We start from the raw sequence: 22,234 nt of genomic DNA on the forward strand, positions 1-22,234 counted from the left end.
ATGGTAACTAATTTGTCAAATGTTGTCACAGAACACCTAAGCAACAAAACACGGTGTGGAATGCTACACACAGTAGAGTGTTAAAATAACCATGGGATGGAGGGTGATCATATTTGTGAAGAAAGGCAGGTGCAAATTTAATAGAAAACCCACACTGCAGTCAGATTTGGAACCGAGAAGAGATGAAGAGACTTTTGTTCTACACAACAGCGCCACTCAGTGGCTGCACAATGGTAGTGGGCGGTAAGAATGGCAGGTGAGCAAAAAGGAAAGGGGAGTTCGGGAGAGGCAATGAGAATGCTGCAGGCAATGAGAGATGCTACGTTGCCACGGTAGCTGTACCTTGGAGGTCAGTGAGAGTCTGGACAGGAACAGAAACCTGAGCATCACTTCCTGTAACTACTTCGCCTGGATTTCATAAGAAAAAATAATTAGATTGCATAAAAAAATTAAAAAAGCAATTTTCCTTCTTCCCCCACAATACGGTAATACTCCCATCAACTCAATATATCACAGAAAATAAACAATTCTTAGAAACAAATACAAAATATTTTTTAAAAGAAATAATTTCTTAAAAACGTTTTCCAAAAGGCTTTCGCATATGTTATCCTTAAAGAACAAGCAAACAAATTTCGACTCATTTCAAAACTAGGAAAAATCAAAGGATTCTTCAAAATCAAAGGATTCTAATCTGACAAGATTCAGCTACAACTATTGCTCTGATTCTGCCTTTTTTTAAAAAAAAATTATGTATCCAAAAGTAAGTAATATGCCATTTAGAAAGGAGACATTCTTTTGAACTTGATTTTCCTGTATCAGACAGAATTTATTTTTAACTCAACTCAAAACCAGATTCTTCACTGATAAGGACCTAATTTCATATTAATAAAAGATTTCATAAGTTGCCACATGTACGTATAAATGTCAACATGTAAAAATAAATCTGTGAACTGCATACCCTTTAAACTTGATATACTTATTATAGGCAGGATTTCGCCTACAAATTGGACCTGTGGTAAATGCTTAAAATAACGAAGTGTCAAATTCAAAAAATAGACACAGGAAGTGGAGGGAAAAGAAGTACATTTTAGGACTGGAGGATAGAAAAGGAAGCAGCAGCCCAAGAGGAAATTCTGCGAAGAACTTGAGGGGACCCTGATGCTTAGAAGCTTCTTTGATTTCCTTTCTGAGCAACAGAGTTCCACCTGGAGCACAGAATAACCCTCTGGACAGTTCACCACGGGAAGATGTGTGCAATTTTGAGATGAAGAACCTTAAAAAAAAAAGCCCCACAAAACTCGTATCTATTCAGAGGTTCCTTATTTTATACATATGAGAACGCCTGGTTATTCAACTTACTTCTGCTGCTTTTCTTGAGTAGTAGAAAAAAATTAGTTTTTCTGAGTAAAGTCACATACCCTCTGTGCCCTGACCACTTGTCCAATTATGATTTACAACACAGCCGGCTCATTTGGAAATTACTGGGCTGTAATTATATCGCCCCCTTCAATTAATAGTACACGCATTTGTAATCTCCTATGACTGAAATGAAATCTTTTAATCGGTACAGATTCCAAACAAGGGCTAAACAGCGTGGAGTGGAACTTATGAGGCCCGGAATGTTCATATAGGCTGTGTGAGAACCTATTGTCTCTATATTTAAAAGAGATTTTCAATTCTAGGCTTGCTACCCATTTCACTTGGCTGCTTCTGACTTTCCTACCAGTGCTTATTTAAAGACAGACAGCTCATTTCAATATGAAAAATTACCAGGAAAATCACGTGGGACATCTGTGCTTCCTCTTCTTTCCTTTGCGACCCACCCCCCACGACTTTACACAACCTCAGAATGCATTTCCAGAACGAAGCTGGCTTTTCCTCACAATTGTTCCCTCACAGAAGCACAGATAAAAGAGTATTTCATCGTTCTCTGCAAACCATTGGCATTTTTCATCTTTGAAAAACAGCCACTTTTTCAAACCCACCTCCAAAATTTCCAGCAGAGTACATAAAAAAAGGCTTCTTTCCTTAAAACACCTCGCACTCTTGTTCAAGTCAGAAGTCACATTCCAACACAAGCCTCCTGACTGACTCATGGTGGTGCTCATGAATCTCTGGGAGCAGGGAACACACTTGTAGACTTGCATGCCATGAGAAGGATGGATCAGCACAGACAACCAATGTTGGGCATTCCTGTGCACTGGAAGAACCATACATTTTATGGTTTTGTTTTTAGTGCCGGGAGGAGGAAACAGGGTCAGAGAACTTCCAGTTCCACACTCAGGTCACCGGCCAACCACTGAAGTGAATAAGGAGTCAGTTGACTCTCGTTTCCACTGTTTTTCCTTCTGTCTGAATTGTTATTAATTAGTCAGAGTATTGTGGGAGACTCCAGAGTCACATCTGGCTGAGGGGCACTTGGGGGAGGGCCTGTGGGCGGTGGGACGAACCCCATGCCACCTCCCTGAACCCCTGTTTTATCCTCATCCGTTTAAGCAGGAAGGGGAAGTAGCAGACATATTTGTCTGAAATATGGAAGTAGACGAGATTTTTTTTTTCCTTTTTGTAGATTGACTAGAAGGAGTTAGGAATAAACAGACAGTAGAGTTGCCAAACAAGGCCACTTTCTCTCAGCTCAGGGATCAGTTGGAAAATACCCTAGTGACACTCGTGTTCCAAATATGTTGCCTAAGTGCTCTGTTGTCTCCTTATAACTGGGGACTTCGTTTTCATCAATTGTTCCATCTTCATGCACTTCCTTTCTCACTTACTGTGATATTAATACTTGACATTTCCTCAGAGACACAACTTTATATTTCTATAGTCATTTGGCTTGGTTCCTCAGAAAATTTAAGCGACAGCATTAAGAGATTCTCTGACTCATTTGCCTGCCATCAGTTAGAATTACTACTGACTACAGCTTGTTATCAAAGCAATATTGAAATCATATTTGTTTAGAACAATAAAACAGTACAATTAAGAAATATATAAAATAACATTCATTTCCACTCTGGAAGCGGGCATGTCTCCTGGTATTAACATCTGTTTACAACATGTTAATGATTTGAAGTCTCCCTCTCTTTAAATCATCTGTGATGGCTCTACATTAAAAAAACAAAGAGAAGGCACTTTCAAATGAGATATCTTATGTAAGGTATATTGGGTATTCGCATATAAATTTAAATACTAATCATAAAAGCCTAGTCTTTCATATAGGAAAGGACACAATGTGCTTAATTAATGGAAAAACACATTCACATTCATCGTTGAGTAATCTTTATCTTCTGTCATTGGGGAATAGAGTATATTTAACTTAAGTTGGGCAATTTAAATGTCAGTAAAGTTGTTTTATTTGTAAATTTGTTTTTCTTCTCTCCAGCAGTGATGGGTCACTCCCAGTGATACTCAAGCCCAGTGGGATGGTTTTGGTACTACGGGCTTGGTGACATGGGTGTTATCTGGGCCCACTGGTGCTAGGGATGTCCAGTGCCACCAAGGCTATCCCTGGGGTCCCCAAGGGCACCATGCTTATATTAGGGAAGATATTGGGGGCTGCCCATTCACAGAATGCACCCCACCCCTCTGAGCTATCTCCATGACCTGAGTTTAATATTCTAAATGCCATCTTCTTAAACAAGAGTGGAACATAACTGAAGGCCAGTATTATTCGTTACTGCCAACACCAGATATTGAAAGGGGCCTGGGTTGGGGTATTTTCCCTAAATGGTCCCAGCCTGAGCATTGCAAGGCCTGAGCATTGATTTCTGTAGATTTTCCACCATCCTGTTACTATTTCTTGCTTCAGTATAGATAGAGTTTTACCACCAAAAATAAACGCAGCTGTTTCTAATCTGCTCCATGAATAGGGGACGAATATATTTTGTCTCTGAAAGGTACGTGGAAATAAAGTTCTGAGGAAGACACCGAGGCCTCTCTTGCAAATAAATCCAAAGAGGAGGAGAAGCCTAGCAGGGCTTGCGGGAGCAACGGGGCATACCAGGAAGCCAGTGGCAAGCACAGTGCTCCAAGCTGTTCTGTGAGAAGTCTGAGCCAGCCAGGCTCCTAGCTCTCCTTCCCCACATCCCTGTCCTCTTCCTTTGAAATGCCTGGACTCAGGCACTTCCTCTGGCTGCTGGAGATTCCGGTTCGCTAGAACGACCCCAAGCTTCTAGTTTATCTTCAGCAGAGGCAAAGAGTTGGACCAGAGACACGCTGAGAAATGCCACAGCTAGGGAATCTCAGGCTGCTGGAATGCAATTCAGATTTCCTTCTGTCAGGAGCATTGCTGGAGTAGCAGAGACCACAAGCGGCCTGCTGGTCTGTGCCACGCTGTATGGCCATCACAGGCCCCAGATGCAAGGACACTAGGTCATCAAAGCAATGTCCTGACAAACGACCTCCTGAATGTCCTTGGGTAACTGAGTCTAGCACCTTCTATTCCAACATCCAAAAAGATCCACCAATACAGAATTTTTAAAAAAAGAAAGAAAGAAATCAAGTTTTGGCTTAATTTCCGGTTCGGGGAGGTTGTTTCCTGGTGGGCCAGTGAGGAACTCCCAAGGGATTCTGGGAGCTTCGCACACATTCCCTTGCATTTCTCCTTACCTTTGTTCAACTGCACCGGCATACTTTCCGATTTCATCAGCCGCTGCTGCTGCTGCTGCTGCTGCTGCAAATGATGCCTGGGGGTTTCCGCTAGGGTCCTGGGGGGCCCCACAGCAGGGGTGGAGCTGCCGCTGCTGCTATTGCCCCCAGGAACAGGGCCGCTGGTACTGCCTGGGGCCGTTGCAGGAGAAATCAACTTTCTTCCAAAATTAATCAGGCTATTGGAGACCTTATTTATATTCAGGGGAGCACCTTTGGCATTGGTCCTGTTGACGAAAGGAAAAGGTGATCATTCAAATGACAGGGTGTCTCTACTTTTACAGGCTTTGCAGAACTGGGAGCCTCTCTCCTCTAAAACGAACATACCTTCCGTGAGGCTAGAAGGGAAAACTTTAAAAAGCCAACACTGAATAATAAAGTAACCAGATTCTTCCTTCCTCTGTTTTTGGGAGGGAGGGGGCTGAGAGAATCAAACCCAGGGCCTCAAACAGGTAAATGAAGTACTCTGCTACTGAGCCACATCCCTGATTTCACATAACAAGTTCTCGATGATGTGACTTATAGGAAAGTCTTTTCACTTTTCATTCATTCATTCATTCATTCATTCAACAACTTGGACGGATTACATGCCAACCAGTGCAAGTCCTAGGGACACAACTGCCCCAGATAGACACACTTACCCTCTCGAAGCACTTAGTTTAGAGGAAAAGGGATTTTTAATAATTAGAAATATTTTAATATACATTTTTATATTTCATGGTCATGGTCCTCTCATTGTTCATCGATTTGCTCGAGCGGGCCAAGTAACATCGCCATCGTGAGACTTGTTGTTACTGTGTTTGGCATATTAAATACGTCACGAGGAGCTTGCCAGGCTTTGCCGTATGGGTGAGATACTCTCGATAGCTTGCCGGGCTCTCTAAGAGGGGCGGAGGAATCGAACCCGGCATGGCCGGGCTGGCTGTGCACAAGGCAAATATGCCTTACCGCTGTGCTATGGCTCCAGCCCATTTTTATATTTATCAAATAAAAATTTATTCTTATAAATAAACATATGATTAAAAAAACACTTTTATAGAGAGATACAAGGCCAGTAAGCCCTGGGTGGGGGAGCTGATTATGAGAAGGGGATTAATAAAACTAGGCCGAGGTTAACTTCCCTCAAGTCCCACTCTGTGCCTACTAAACTGAATTTAATCTGATTCTGAAAAATGAATGTCTGAGAGTCACAAGGTAGTTTCACAGAAGTGATGTTAAGTGCGCAGTACAAGAGCACTGCACCCCACCATCACCACCGCCCACCCCCATCCTGAGCACTTCAATATTCTTCCCCATCTTAATTATTTTATTTTCACTTTTCTTGGCAGCATTTTTAGTCTGTCTTATATTTCTTTTATCTGTAATTGTTTCATCCACTTCCTCCAATCGCTTGACTAAAAACTTCCTGGAGGCAAGGATTTTTGCTTCTCTTGTGAAATGTTCTATTGCCACTGTCTTGTCCTTGATAGGTTTTATGAATACCCATGAAATGTCTACTTCATTCACCTGAAGTCTAAGTCTTCATCTGTTAGAGTGGCCCAAGAACCCTGTTCCCAGCTGTGGCCAGTCCCTTCATTTGAGTTTGGATCCTATCACCTTTGACCTTTGAGATTGTAAATCCTGGGTCTTCCTCTCCTGCTATCGTTTTCTCCATCCCTGTTAGCATACAACCATAGGGGTACGTGTGTATAGGTGTGTTATGTGTGTTTGTATATCTGCATCTTCTCTGAATCCTTAATACTTTAGAGTGACCATTCATTCCACTTCTTTCCAATTGCATACATGTTCTTTTCAAAAGTATACTTGAACATGCTTGCTATCCTGCTTTTTCAGTCTGTACCCCACTAAGTTCTTCTGGCCATTGCTCTGAAACCATACTTCAAGCTTACCAAGGAGCCCTACATTGTAAGCCAAAGGTACACTCATATATGACTCTACCTCCCAGCAGTAATCAAGACCCTTTCCCTTAGCTTTGATTGGTTTGCCATTTCTTGCATTATTAAATGTCTGGCAAATAGAGAATGCTATACAAAAATTGGTTATGTGAAAAATTACCTTTTTTTTTTTTGGTTTTGGGGCCACACTCAGCAGTGCTCCAGGTTTACTCCAAGCTCCATGCTTATGGATCATGCCTGGCAGGGCTTGGGGTCATAAGCGGTGTCAGGGATTGAACACACAGATATTCAATATAGGTGTTCTTTTGCAAGGCAAGCATCCTAACCACTGTGCTATTGCTCTGGTCCAGATAAAATACTTTTTGATGATTCATAACCTTATAGTATCTCAGGCCACTATGTTGAAGACCAAAACATATTATTTTATTTATAGGAGAAGGTTAATTCCATAATACCAAGCCTCCCATTTTTATTGACGCTAATCTCTCATTAAATGGGATGCTTCATTTCTCACTTTGCTTCTCCTTTATAAAAGTTGAACTGAAAGTTAAGAGTGAGGAATTCACAAATTTGATTCCAGGTAACTTGGATTTAATCATCATTTCCATTCTCAAATCTACCTGATAGCACCGAAGTAGCTCTCCTACTTGTAATATGAGATCTGTATTCTTGGCATTATTTGATATAGCTCTAAAATATAACTGATCCATAGTGATGTAATAAAAAGGAAAGAACACGATGCTTGTTTCATGGACCTTTCTTTAATGGTATAAGCTAATATTATGAGCTAAGTATTGGAGACATACTGCCTTGGAGATAAGACAAGTCACATTTAAAACCTGGAACTCAGTTTTATAAAAGAAGGCTCTAATAACTGAATGAACGGAAAAAAATAATTTTCACATGCTTCTTTTTTTTCACATTTCATCTTGAAAGAATAGAGATACTTACTCTCCTACCCCAAATTACTGAAAATAATGTTTCCTACTGCAGAAGGACAGTGATTATGCCACATTCGCTTCTAGCTTTCAGTTGCTTCCTAATAAAGAACATCCTCAATTTACAGACACCACATCGTAGCAACAGAGAAGGCACTCAGTGCATGTTTATGAGAAAAAGAATGAATGAAATGAAAAGAACATATAAATTCTGGTTTAAGAAGACATTCACCTCTGGCACTGTATTCCACTCAGCAGCCTGCTTGCACTCTATTTCTTTTAAGTGGTAGGAGAAAGAAGAGCTATCGTGATACTGAAGTTCTACTGCATTTTAGTTTTGCTTATTTGCAAGTCAAAATTCATAATTCACAGATATGAAGAAGTTATAATGCTGTTACCCTTTTTTTTATAAACAAAAATGTACTCGTCAAATTCCCATATTGCCAGTTGTAAAATTTATATGTTGATAAAAGTACTAAGAAACTGCTAGAGCATTATCAAGAGAATATGGTTAATGCATCTTCATTACTACTAATAACCACAAAAAACATATAGATCAAGCTCATGCCGAGCAATTTTTCATCTGAATAGCTCTTAAAAGGGGATGAATGCTGTTTTCCTTTTTGCGAAACATTTTTTTTGTTTTTAACCAATTTCCCCCCTCATCCTCTACCAGAAGAATATTTTCTTTTCAAACTGACTATTGAAGATGATTCTAAGTATTTTTGATACAAACGACTATAAACCATGCACTTTCCAGGGACAGCATGATGTCTATGGTTTGTTTATCAGCGATGACAATTCTCATGACAAAGTTAGCTCATCTAGATCTTAAATACGAGCGGCAGCATTATCCTCAAGAAATGCTAAATGGTTTGTAATAGATATTATTATTGGCTGTGATGTATATATTAAGTAATGAGCGATAAATCAATGAAAATGAATGCAGCTGTTGATGAGAGAGTTGATGGGCAGTGCGGTCTGGAATAGAGTGGATTAAAGATGGGGTGCAGTGTTGAAATTGCAAGAGGGATTAGGAGTTAACAAGAATTAAATATCGAATCTAATGAGTTATTCTGTATAAACAAAGTCTACAATTCTCTCTAACACACTGTTGGGAAAAGTAGCACCATCTAGCAGGAAGTGTCTTTGAAAATCTCCCAAGAACTTACTTTTGGCACCACCTCATCTAGTTGGTAAGATCAACAGTATCAGAAACATTTTCTGTAGATTGAAGAAACTTTCAAAAATACTCAGATCAGAAACCAAGCCGGTTTTCCAATTGGACTCTATTGTTCAATTCTGACACTGTAAATGGAAGGCTTTCTAAGCCACAATGCTACTGAAAGAATTTAGAAGTTTTCCAATCTCTTCTTAATTTCCAGATCGTGAGCAATTTTCATTTAATTCTAAAATCTTATCATAGCTAAAAAATACCCCACAAAACAAAACAAAACAATAAAACTGCCAAAACCCCCACATCTATGCATTATTACCTATAAAAGTTCTCCTAGACCTTTCTTCTACTGGTATCCAATTTTTTCACAATCATGATTTATTTCCTCATTTTTAGGGAATATATTAAAGTATTTTACTTATTTATTCACAATAATTTTTATTAGATTCTTGCTTATATTTTTAACAAAGAATTGATCTTCAATTAATATAAAATTATTTTTCCTTTATATTCTAATTTCTTTCATTGTTCCCCAAAGCTGAAAGTTTGGTTCATTCTTTTATTTATTAATAATGGAATTTAAGGTTATAAACTTGTGATCCAGGATTACCACTCCTAGGCATTTATCTAAAGAGAACAAAAACCACTCATTTGAAAGGGTAAGACAGCAACAGTCATAGCAGCCAAAACGTAGAATCAACCTAAATAACTACTGACTGGACAAAGAAGCTGTGCTCTCTCTCTATATATATGCAAGGGAATACTAAGTATTCTGTCATTAAAATAAAAAGATGAAACTCTATCTCTGGGGAGAAAATGAGTGAATCTTAAGTGATGATGGTAAATGAAAAGTTAGGAAGTGAAAGTTACTAGATGGCATTCCTCATATGTGGAATATGAACAACTAAAGCAACACATTAAAAAAAACAATATCTCTCAAAAAAAAAAAAGCAAAAAACCTCCTAGATTAGGTGAAAGCTAAGGTAGAAGAGAAGAGAGAGGGTGGGATGATTAAGGGGTCTTTCCAGTGGTGGGATGGCTCTGAAACTGTGGCCATATGACCAGTGAGTATTGTACACATAGAAAGGGATGGAGTAAATGTCTGAAATTCCATATTGTAAATGAATGTTACATCAATAAAAATTATGTAGAAATAAAAATAAAGCTCTATCTTGTAACTTCATTAAAACAAAGAAATCAAGGTAACTCCATTTTCTTTTTTTTTTCTCACTAGCAAATGTTTCTTTTCCTTTTTCTTTGTTTTCACTGAATCACGGTGAGATAGTTACAAAGCTTTCATGTTTGAGTTTGATGATACATACAGTTTGATCGATCATACAATGATCGAGCACCCATTCCTCCACCAGCGTACATTTTTCACTACCACTGTCCCCGGTATCTCCCCCCACTCCCCCTGCCTCCATGGTAGACAATTTCCCTCTTACTCTCTCTCCATTTTGGGGCATTATGGTTTGCAATACAGATACTAAGAGACCATTATGTTTGGTTCTTTATCTACTTTCAGCACACATCTCCAATCCCAAGTGATCCCTCCAATTATCATTGGCTTAGTGATCCCTTCTCTATTCCAACTGCCTTCTCCAACTCATGAGGCAAGCTGCCAACCATTGAGAATCTTCCTGGCCCTTGTCTCTACTGTCCTCAGGTGTTAGTCTCATATTATCTTATTTATATATTCCACAAATGAGTGGTCATTCTATGTCTGTTCCTCTCTTTCTGACTCATTTCATTCAGCATGACAATCTCCATGTCCAATTTAGAAGCAAATTTCATGACTTCATCTTTCCTAACAGCTGCATTGTGTAAATATACCTTTGCATTGTGTAAATATACCAAAGTTTCTTGTAACCAGCAATGTAACCAGCAAATGTAACCAGCAAATGTAACCAGCAAATGTAAATGCAACCAGTCATCTGTTCTCGGGCACTCTGGTTGTTTTCAGATTCTGGCTATTGTGAATAGTGCTGCAATGAACATGCAGGTGCGGATGTCATTTCTACTGAAGGCACTTCCATTTTCTAATGAATTAATAGGCTCAATTGTTGCTTAGGTACATTAAAAGATTTCAGATGGTTGGATTTGTTTGTATCTAAATACATTACTACTTTTACTTTATTAAATAAAACATTACTTTCCAAGGGTAATCTCGTAGATTATAGAAGTCTAGATTGGTAAATTTTTTCTCTATCAACATTTTTCTTTTTTTAAATGGTTCTGAGCAGTAGTTGGTTGTAATTGTTATATTGCGCTCTTGTATAGGTAAGGTGGTTTCCCTCTTTTATTTTATAGTAAGAATGTAAGAAAAAATTTCAGGATTTATTCCATTACCTTTTGATTTTCTGTAACTAAAATATGTAGTTTACTCGGTTAAAAAACTAAGTAGGGTGCATCAAGATAGTACAGCTGGTAAGGTACTTGCCTTGCATGAAGCTGACCCTGGTGTGATCTCTGGAACCATATATGATCCCTGGAATACTGCCAGTGATCACGCCTGAGCAGAGAGCCAGGAATAGCTCCTGATGACTGCCGTCTGGGGACATCCTCCTCCTCCTTCTCCTCCTCAAGTGATAGTATTAACAATAATATAAAGCAACAAAGTAAAGTTTATCCTCCTCCTAGTGTTCTCTAATCTTCTTTAACCTGGAGTTTGGTGTCTGATATTAATTTGGGGAAATTTTTTATTTTTGTTATGGGACATACCCAGTAATGCTCGGGGATTATTCCTGGCTCTGCTCAGGAAACACTTCTGGTGGTACTCAGGAAACCATGTATCTATGCAAGGTCAACACTTTACTAACCGTACTATCTCTCAGGTTCCTGGAGAAATTCTTGATCACTATTATTCTAACTAGTTCTTTTTCCACCCCTCCCAACCTTTCCTCTCCTTTTTTTCTGAATTCCCCGTGTGCATATGTTAGTATCTTTCATGCTGCCTTCAGTTGTTGAATTTTCTATTATAGTCATTATTTTTTCTGCTTGCTTATTTTTATGTAGGAGTACTGCTATTTATTCAGCCACTGATCAGCTGATTGAATTGGGCAAGAACTCCACCTTACCTTTTTTTTCATAATTTTATTTATTTATTTTTTTCTTCTTATATTTATTTATTGAATCACTGTGGGAAAAGTTACAAAGCTTTCAGGTTTAAGTCTTGGTCTGCCTGCTTTTAAAATAGGGGTACTACTGAGATGCTGGGGCCGAGTTCTCAGCAGCCATCTTGGGTGTACCCTCACGGAAGCAAAAGGGCTGCAACACCTATGGCCTTCACCAAAGCAATGAATGAGAAAGTAAGAGGCAGCGAGAGAGCCTATGGAGGGGAGGAAAGTTTTTTACATAAATCCCTAGCTCCTGATGGGACATACATTATCATTGGTCAGAACCATGGCATCATGCACAGTGAAGGTAGTGATATTAACCTTCTGAATTCAAACAAATAAACAACAAGGAAAGGAACTCTGAATCAGTTATTTTAAGTGAGGGAGAGTGGGTGAATGCATCATAGATGGTAAACAGCCTTGTCTCCCACTTACATAACCACATGGGAAAACTGAGACCAGAGCCGTAATTCACACCATTCACAAAAGTAATCTCCAAGTGGACCCCAAATACTGAGATTAGACAAGAATCTGTAAAATACATGGAAGAAAATATCTCTCCAGGTCTCTCCAGGAAATTGACTGCAGAGGTGCCTTCAATAAGAGGACCACAGAGATGACAAAAACAAAAATAATCAAGTGAGACTCGGTCAAATTAAAAAGCTTTTGCAGAGCAAAAGAAATGCAAGCTATAATAAATATACACAGTAATGAATGGGAGAAAAAATTTCTGCACACAATACATCAGATAGAGGGCTAATATCCCAGGTCTGTAAAGCACTCACAAAACTCAACAACCCAAATAATCCACCAGCCCCCTTCAAAAAATGGGAAGAGGAGATGAACAGACATTTTTCTGATGACGACACAGGGCATTTGAAAAAGTGCTCAATGTCACTCACTGATGATAGGAAAATACAAGTCAAAACAATATTGAGATTTCATTTCATTCCAGTGAGAATGGTTCCTATAAAAAAGTCTGGAAACAGCCACTGCTGGCAAGATTGTGATGAGAAAGGAATCTTCATTCAGAGGATGATCATTCATTCACTGTTAGTGGGAATGTTATCTGGGTCAGCCTCCATGTAAAGCAACATGGAGATCTCTCCAAAGAGTAAGAATTGAACTCCCATATGATCCAGCAACACCACTTCTTGGCATCTATTTCCCAAACATTTCTGTCACTGTCACTTTTCTCCCATTGTTCATCGATTTTCTCGAGTGGGCCCAGTAATGTCTCCATGGTGAGACTTTGTTGTTACTGTGTTTGGCATATCGAATGCGTCACAGGCAGCTTGCCAGGCTTTGCCGTGTGGGCGAGATACTCTTGGTAGCTTGCCGGGCTCTCTGAGAGGGGAGAGGAGGAATAGAACTCGGGTCAGCCAAGTTGGCTACGTGCAAGGCAAACTTACCCGCTGTGCTCTTTCTCCAGCCCATTCCCCAAACATAAAAACATTAATTTAAAAGGATTTATGCACAATTATGTGCACTGCCACATTTAGTACAATAGCCAAATTATGAAAACAACCCAAATGCCCAACTACGGAACAGGAAGTTGTATTATGTACCCACAATGGAATACTATGCAACTGCAAGAAAGAACGAACTTCTGCTATTTGTTGTGACAAAGCGAGAACTAAAGGCTACCAGTGAAGTAAGTCAGTAGGAAAGACATAGATATAGAATGATATCACTCATATGTGGGACTTAGACATATACAGCAAGGTAGAAACAAAGGGCCAAAGGCAACACAGTGGCAAACTCCAAAACCTGAGTTTGAAGAAAATGGGAGTTCAAAGGGCTGGCATTAATGGGGGAAGGAAGTGGGTACACTGGTGATGTGTGTGGTGTTGGAAATGTACATGGGGAACCACCAATACCAATGCTGTAAAGCACAGTAAGTACTTCAAGGAATAAATAAAACTGAAGGAAGAGGAAAGAAGCGAAGTCTCCGGGACCACGGAGATGATGGCTTGGAGGGCTAGTGCACATGCCTGAGGTCTAGGCTCGATCCCCACCACCAATGCTCACCCCCCTTATCACTGCCAGGGAGAACCCCGAAGCATTGAGCAAAAAATAGTCTAGCTCCTTGGGTACCACCAGGTATGCCTATAACCCCCAAAAGACAAAACAAAACAAAAAACCAAAAATCTGTGCCGCAGTTTATAGCAACCATGGCATGTTCACATGAGCACCATGGAGGTCATCTGTATAATCTCCACCTCTTCAGGAGAGAAGGTGACATTTAAAATGCGTATCTTTTTATCATACTAAGAAGCTTCTGTATCACAAAGTAAAGAATGAAAAAGAAACCTCCCAGACTGGTAAGGAATATCTGCGCACCACTCATGATAAGTGGTTAATATCCGAGATATACACAACACTGGTAGAACTCTATGAAAACAAAACATAATAATCCGATTAAGAATCAGGGGGAAGAAATGAGCAGAAACCTCTCAAAAAAGACATACACATGGCCAAAAGATATATGGGGAAAATGTTCTGCATCACTTATCATCAAGGAAATGAAAATCAAAATGACAATGAATATCATCTCACACCAGTTAGACTGGCACATATCACAAAGAACAAAAACATCAGTGTTGGCCTGGATGTGGGGGTGGGAGTGGGTGGGAAGGGACCGTCATCTACTGCTGGTGGGAATGTTGACCAGGAATGGTACAACCTTTTTGGAAAACAAAGTGAATACCTCAAAAAAAAAAAAACTCCAACAACAACAACAAAACTAGGAATTGAGCTTCCATATGAACCTGTGACTCCACTTCTTGGTATCTGCTCCAAGGACCCCAAAACTCTATTCAGAAAAGACATCTGCTTCAAGGTGCAGAAACTTTTTAATTGAGTGTAGTCTCATTTGTTTATCTTTGCTTTCACTTGCTTGGTCAGTGGTGTTTCATCCTTGAAGATCTCTTTAGCTTCAGTATCACGGAGAGTTCTGCCTATGTTTTCCTCTATGAGCCTTATAGTTTCTAGTCTGACATCAAGGTCTTTCTGATTCAACTTTTGTGCTGGTGTTAAAAACAGGTCTGAGTTTTTTTGTCTGTTTGTTTATTTATTTATTTTTGCATGTGGCTGATTGGTTTTCCCTGCACCACTTATTGAAGAGGTTTTCCTTGCTCCACTTAATATTTTATTACTCCTTTATCAAAGATGAACTGGTCACTCTGATAAGAACTGTGTGCGGAAAGGATGCAAAGTGATAGGAATGATACCCTTTCTGTAACAGTATGGAAAAACATGGTGTCTAAAACCAACAAAAGAACAAAAGAGAGAGAGAGAAGTAAAGTGTCTGCCATAGAGGTATGCATGGGGTGAAGGGCGGGAGGGAAACTGGGTACATTGATGGTGGAAAATGTACAGTGGTGAAGGGATGGATGTTGGAACATTGTAAGACCAAGTCAGTCAAGAACAACTATGTAATTGCGTATCTCATGGTGATTCAATTAAAAATATTAAAAATAAATTAAACATATTTGTATTCCTATGTTTGTTCACTGCAGTACTATTCACAATAATCAAAATCTAGAAACAATCTAAGTGTCCAAGAACAGACGACTTGAATAAGTGTGGTACATATACACAATGGAATACTACTCAGCTTTAAGAAAGAAGAAGGCAGGCTTCCAGCTATGGAGCTGTCCCGTGTATCTATTATCCTTAGGTGTCAGCCTCATGTTATATTGTTTTATACTCCACAAATGAGTGCAGTCCTTCTATGTCTGTCACTCTCTTTCTGACTCATTTAACTTAGCATGATACTCTCCATGTCTATCCATTTATAAGCAAAGTTCATAACTTCATCTCTCCTGACAGCTGCATAGTATTCCGTTGTGTAGATGTACCAGAAGGCAGCTGGAATAGAGAAGGAATCACTAGGAAAAAGGTGGCTGGAGGAATCAGTCGGGATGGGAGATGTGTGCATAAAGTAGATAAAGGACCAAACATGATAACCTCTCAGGGTCTGTGTTGCAAACCATAATGCCCAAAAGTAGAGAGAGATTATGGGGAATCATGTCTGCCATGGAGGCAGGGGGAGGGTGGGAAAAGGGGGGGATATACCGGGGATATTGGTGGTGGGGAATGTGCACTGGTGGAGGGATGGGTGTTTGATCGTTGTGTGATTGTAACCCAAACACGAAAGCTTGTAACTATCTCATGGTGATTCAATAAAATTAAAAAAAAAAAAGGAAATCATGCAATGTGGGTGCATCAGGAGAATATTCTGTCGAGTGAAGCTAGAAGCTAGAAGGGGCTGGAGTGATAGCACAGCAGGTAGGGCATTTGCCTTGCACACAGCAGACACGGCCGATCCGAGTTCGATTCTTTCACCCCTCTCAGAGAGCCTGGCAAGCTATGGAGAGTATCTCGCCCACCGGCAAAGCCTGGCATGCTCCCTGTGACTTATTCAATATGTCAAACACAGTAACAACAAGTCTCACAATGGAGATGTTACTGGGCCTGCTCGAGCAAGTGAATGAACAACGGGAGGACAGTGCTACAGTGTTACAGAAACTAGAAGGAGAGGGACAGACATGGAAATATTTCTCCCACACGCAGCTTATACAGAATCAATGCAGGGGATCACAAATGCCCAAGGGCAACAGTATTGGAGAGCTGGTCTTCCCAGAAAGCTGATCACAGGGAGGGGTGGGGAGAAAGGAAGACACTGAGACAGTTTGGGGACGGGGAGAGTGGAGGGTGTGCTGCTGTTTCATGTGTAATGTCTTATGCATCAAACTACCATGAACAGTTTTGCCAATGACGTGAACATATATATCATTATAATTTATTATCAGGAAGTATTCAATTTTTAATATATATGTATATACATAAATATATATAAATAATGGGCTGGAGCACAGTGGGTAGGGCATTTTCCTTGCAAGCAGCCAACATGGCCGACCCGAGTTCGATTCCTCCGCCCCTCTCAGAGAGCCCAGCAAGCTACCGAGAGTATCTCGCCCTCACAGCAAAGCCTGGCAAGCTACCCGTGTCGTATTTGATATGTCAAACACAGTAATAAGTCTCACAATTTGTTGTGAGATGTTACTGGTGCCCGCTCGAGCAAATCGATGAACAACGGGAAGACAGTGCAATATTAAAAGTGCCATATATATATACATATATATATAGTATCATACGTTTTATGTTTGTAAGTCACATTCAGTGGTGCTCAGGGTTATTCCAGAGGAGCCCAGGGATAGCAGGGAATCCTGGGGCTTGAACTCAGGCCTCTGGTCAGCCAAGCAGGTGCTCAGTGCCCAATGCCCCCCGCCCCCAGATTTCTTTCCAACCCTGAGGGTAAGTGGCCTAACCTGAAACAACTTCCTTGTGCTGAGAAACTTGTCCCACCTTCTTTCATAAAAACTCTTCATTTCGTGCAAAAATATCTTCCTACTTGTCAGACTGGGGCTGGCTCATTTGTGAATTTGCTCACAATGCCCATTGTATCGCTAAGGTTGTGAATTCTGTTTAGCAACTCTAAGGACAACTGAAAGCACAATCTGTGGTTCACGGATTAATTATCAAATAATATTAAGTTCTTTAAAATAATATCAGTTCTTTCCAAACCGGTCTATGGAAACAATATAATTCCAATAAAAATTATGGTCATGTTTATAGAAATTAGTTGACTCTGAAAATAATGGAAATGCAAAGGACATAGAATATACACAATAAGGGTAGGGAAAGGTTGTGAAAAATTAAGACTGCTTAAAATCAGAACTGGTTACAAAGCCAGCTTGTATAGTTAAAGTGACTGTGGTTTAAAAGCCAGTATGGAGGGTATCCAGAAATAGAATCAACATATGTAGTCAACTGGTTTATAACCAAAGGTTCGATTTCATGCAAAGCGGGGAGACCTTAAATTACAAGTGGTGCTAAATATCTGATTCGCCAAAAAAGCAAAAGACAAACCTTCATCTTTCACCTTACTGTACACACAAATTTAAGGTGAACCACGGATTTAAATACTAGTACTAGAGCCATGCACCTTTTAGAAGGATACTTGACTTCTTTGAGACCATAAAGGATTAACTCAGCAGAGCTGGGCTATCCCAATCCTTAATATTTTATTCCAAATAGAGGGAGGGAGGGAGAAGGGGGAAGGAGAGAAGAGAGAGAGGGAGGGGGAGGGAGGGAGGGAGGGAGAGAGAAAGGGAGAAAGGAAGGGGAAGGGGAGGGGAGAGGAGGGGAGTGAAAGGGAGGGGAGGAGAGAGACATGGCTCTTGCCTGTGTTCTTGGGGTTGCACACCAAATCCTTTATGCTAACGAAGCTTCTTAAGTAGCTACCTTGGGTGACTTGGTTGCTCCCCAGATTGGCAACATAGGTCACCCTCCTTCCAGAAGAGGTGAGCACTCGACTGGGAGTGACAACTGAAAGCTTGTACTGGTTTCTCCTAGACTCTGCCCTCGTTTCAGGCATGGCTTCACCTGTGCTCCCCAGGCAGAATCCGCTGGAATAGAGTAGAGCAGACTTCAGAGTCTGCTGAGCTTTCTAGGGGGTCACTGAACTGCAGGTGGGCTAGGGGAAGCTTCACAACAGAGACAAAGACTGGTCAGACAGAGAAAAATAGCAATGAAGGAGAGAGCCAGCAAGTGAACTTCATCAAAATGAAGACTTTTGCTCATGGAAAGACATTCTTAAGGAGAGTAGGCAGGCAGATCATATACGGGGAAGCAATGTTTGCAGTATGGCTTATCTGACAAGGACTCTGATCTAGAGTCCAGAAAGAATTCTGATAGATCGAGAGTAAAAAGAGGACAACCCATTTAAAACAGGTCACAAGCCAAACAGACACTTCGCAGAAGAAAACAAACCCTAGATCACTGATCTGCTAGGAAAAGGAGTTCATCATCTTGAGTCGCCAGGAAAACGGAGATTCAACCACAACAATACATCCTTTAATATGGGTGGGATTTAAAAAAAAACAAAAACAACAACTGACAATAGCAAATGCTGGCAGGGAGGTAGGACAATAAAACCCTCCACATATTCCTGGGGTAATGGGGGAAGAAAAGTTTTCATTACTTTGAGAGACATTTTTGGCACTTCCTTTCCTTCTTGCCTTCTTTTTCATTCCTGTTGCCATGACCAGGGTTACACATGAATGTGATGCTCATACACTCTCTCACTGAGAGTTGAGATGTGTGCATACAGCTGTCTGCAGGGTGGCCAGAGGCACTGGAAGCTCTGGGGAGCACAGACCACAGAGCTTCCAGGATGGAGTTTGGTATATGTGGCAGCCCTGTAGATGGAACTTGCCGGGACTCAAATCACTGAGTTCTGACCTGGATCCCAGCTCAGTGGCCTTTCAGAAGTAAAGTTGTTCATGGATCAGGATCGATTCCCAGCATCCCATATGGTCCCCCGAGCACCGCCAGGAATAATTCCTGAGTGCATGAACCAGGAGTAACTCCTGTGCATCGCTGGGTGTGATCCATAAAGAAAAAAAACACATTCTTCCTGAGGAGGCCCTTGGTTCCAATTGTGTCACTACCCCCGAATACTGACTGCATTAGGAGTACTGCTGGGTACGGGTAGGTGTGGCTCCCAAACAAATAAAGTCAAACAGATATCTGCCCTATTGAACAACTTGATTTCTAAGTGTTAACCAAGAGAAAAAAAAAACCACAAAGAATACAATACCAAAACACCTATAAATTAAGAGCACCTTATTTCAGAATAAGGTGAGATCTCCAAGCCTGCTCGGATCGGGGCTGAGTATCCTCCACCCAGATCCTCCAAATTCCAGTAGGAAGGGGTCACACCCACCAACTGGCCCCCTGGCGCCGTGTAGTCCCATCAACGGCCAAGACTCAGAGACTATAAAACCTAGCCCCTGGAAGCGCGCAGCCGCATTTGCGGCCGCGCGACATCTTATTATCTCATTCCTACTTTGGACAACCTGGCAGGCTACCGAATGTAACCTGTCCACACGGCAGAGTCTGGCAAACTCCCCGTGGCGTGCCCAATATGCCAAACACCAGTAACAATGATGGGTCTCATTCTCCTAATCCTGAAAGAGCCTTGAATGTGGCACTTTTTAAAAAAATCTTAGGGCTAGGATGAAGAAGACGTTACTGGGGCCTGCTCGAGGCAATTGACGAACAACAGGATGGTCGTGATTGTGATTGTGATTTCAGAATACCCAAATCTGGCAATAACCCAGTAATTATCAAGAGAACAGAAAACCAAATTATGATAGGTTCATGTAATGGAATACAATATGACAACCTAATGGAAGGACCGATGGTAACAATATGAATCACTACAACATTAAGGTAAAGGCAAAGGTAAAGGCCCTCCCGTTGATCGTCGATTTGCTCGAGCGGGCCCAGTAACGTCTCCATTGGAGACTTTGTTGTTACTGTGTCTGGCATATCGAATACTCTCGGTAGCTTGCCGGGCTCTCCGAGAGGGGCGGAGGAATCGAACTCGGGTCGGCTATGTTGGCCGCTTGTAAGGCGGACGCCCTACCCGCTGTGCTATCGCTCCAGCCCGCAACATTAAGCTAATCAAAAAAAAAAAAAAAAGGCTAGATATACAGTGTGTATAGGATGGTTCCAACTACAGGCTTGAGGAGATACAAAAGTAATATACTGCAATACCAATCAGAAATGATTGTTCTGGGAGAAGAAGCCGGAACTGACTGTTCAGGGAACTTTAGGATGAAAAAAGGTCCTTCAGAGTGTTCTGGATGGCAGCTGCATGGCTACAGGCAACTGTCAAAACTCCTCAGACCGAAGACTTAAAGATCCGGGCCCTGTGTGTAGATTATATGTAAGACTTACACAGGAGAAAGATCTATTTACTCTGGACAAGACAGGAGATGATGTTGCCGTTTTACCTAAATTGGTTAGGAATTAAAAATTCTCTTTGTTCCTATAAAGAACACTTCAAATATAGATGTTTATTGCATGCGCTCTTAGTTATCTGAGCACAAAATATTCACAAAATTGCATTTCTACAAGCAATCAGTATCCTTTGAAATTCTGATTAGCCAATTACCTATTAATATAACCACGGACTTCTTGGCTTCATGGCATGGGAGTACTATTAGCATATTATTTCTTTACCACATTTTAGCAACAAAATACTTCTGAAAATGCTGTCATTTTGCTAGTAAATAAAATAAAGCCTAATTAAAAAGTCTTATTGACCATATAAAATGGAAACTGTTCAGGAGAAATGCATTATTTATTCATTCAGTAAGTGAGATATTTTACTGACTGTAAACAAATGGGCTCTTGGAATATGAAGAGTCTAAAGCCAGTCTCTGTGCATCAGGATGATTTATTCTACAGCTGAAACCAAAAAGCATTTATTCCAATCATTAGTGTTTGAATCTGTTCTCCATGCTAGGTAGTAAAAAAACCAAAAACCAAACCCAAACCCAAACCCAAAATAAAACAAACATGGGATAAGACGTGGTCCTGGTTCTTACCATACTCTTATTCCAGCCCAAGATTACACTTATTGGAAGAATCACAGTGCCTTCTGGCTTCCCATCCTTTCTCAGAACATTCTAGGCACAGAGGGGAGCACTCCCAAGTAGAATAGCTACTTTGGGTTCTGAACCCAAGAGATGGGAAATACTTGGTATCCCAGAAAGTTATTTATTTATTTATTTATTTATTTGCTTTTTGGGTCACACCTGGCGACACTCAGGGGTTACTCCTGACTCACACACTCAGGAATTCCTTCTGGAGGTGCTCGGGGGACCGTGTGGGATGCTGAGAATCAAACCTGGGTCAGCGCGTGCAAGGTCAATACCCTACTTGCTGTTCTCTCACTTCAGCCCCCCAAGAAAGTCTTGAGGGAAGAAGAAATGGCATGCCCTGAGGACTAAGCCATGAATTCAATTGAGGCTGGGAAGGAATGCCCAAAGCCACAGCAACCATCCTTACTAGAACCTTCTTTCCTCAGAGCCTGGCTTCCTTCTTGATTCTTCCCTGGCACTGACAGAGGGAGCCTCTACCTGCCAGGATTCTAATTCTGGAATCAGTCACTACTGATTGCAGGTAAGGTTACCTAAACCAAGCTGTGACAGGGAAGAGATTGAAGCTGGGAATGTTAGCACAGAGAACTTAATTGCCGATCTGCTGAGTGTAGAGATCGGGGAACTAAGCTTGGTTTCTTCCATCATTGTTCAGGCCTAACTTAATCAAACGTGGTCTCCAATCTGGATGAAATACAATTGTTTGAAGCAAGTAGAAAGACCCACAGCACAGTGGCATGTGCGCCGTTAGCTCTGGTGCCATTAAACCACCAACTCTGAGAGCAGAAAGGAGGACATGTTTTGAGGAGTTGTGTCCTTTTCAAAACAGAAAATCCATAACTGTTCTGGAATGAAGAAGGTATGTGATACTACATTTAATATGGACTGGAGTATTTGAAAACGATGAAATTCTCCTCTCTGAGTGCTGAATTGGGTATCTGAG

General features: G+C 40.8%; 1 protein-coding gene across 1 annotated transcript in view; it reads right to left on the reverse strand.

Annotated features, from left to right (window-relative positions):
- The window catches only part of TBC1D5 (TBC1 domain family member 5), a 568,371-nt gene that overhangs the window by 59,303 nt on the left and 486,834 nt on the right, over window positions 1–22,234 (reverse strand). Inside the window, exons 18-19 of the mRNA XM_056129598.1 lie at window positions 4,606–4,871; window positions 343–408 (exon numbers count right to left, since the gene is read on the reverse strand). Coding sequence (XP_055985573.1) covers window positions 343–408; window positions 4,606–4,871 — 332 coding nt within the window. The remainder of the gene's footprint in view (window positions 1–342; window positions 409–4,605; window positions 4,872–22,234) is intronic.

The sequence above is a fragment of the Sorex fumeus genome, unplaced genomic scaffold (genome assembly GCF_029834395.1).
Source record: "Sorex fumeus unplaced genomic scaffold, SorFum_2.1 ptg000072l, whole genome shotgun sequence".
Lineage (NCBI taxonomy): Eukaryota > Metazoa > Chordata > Mammalia > Eulipotyphla > Soricidae > Sorex > Sorex fumeus.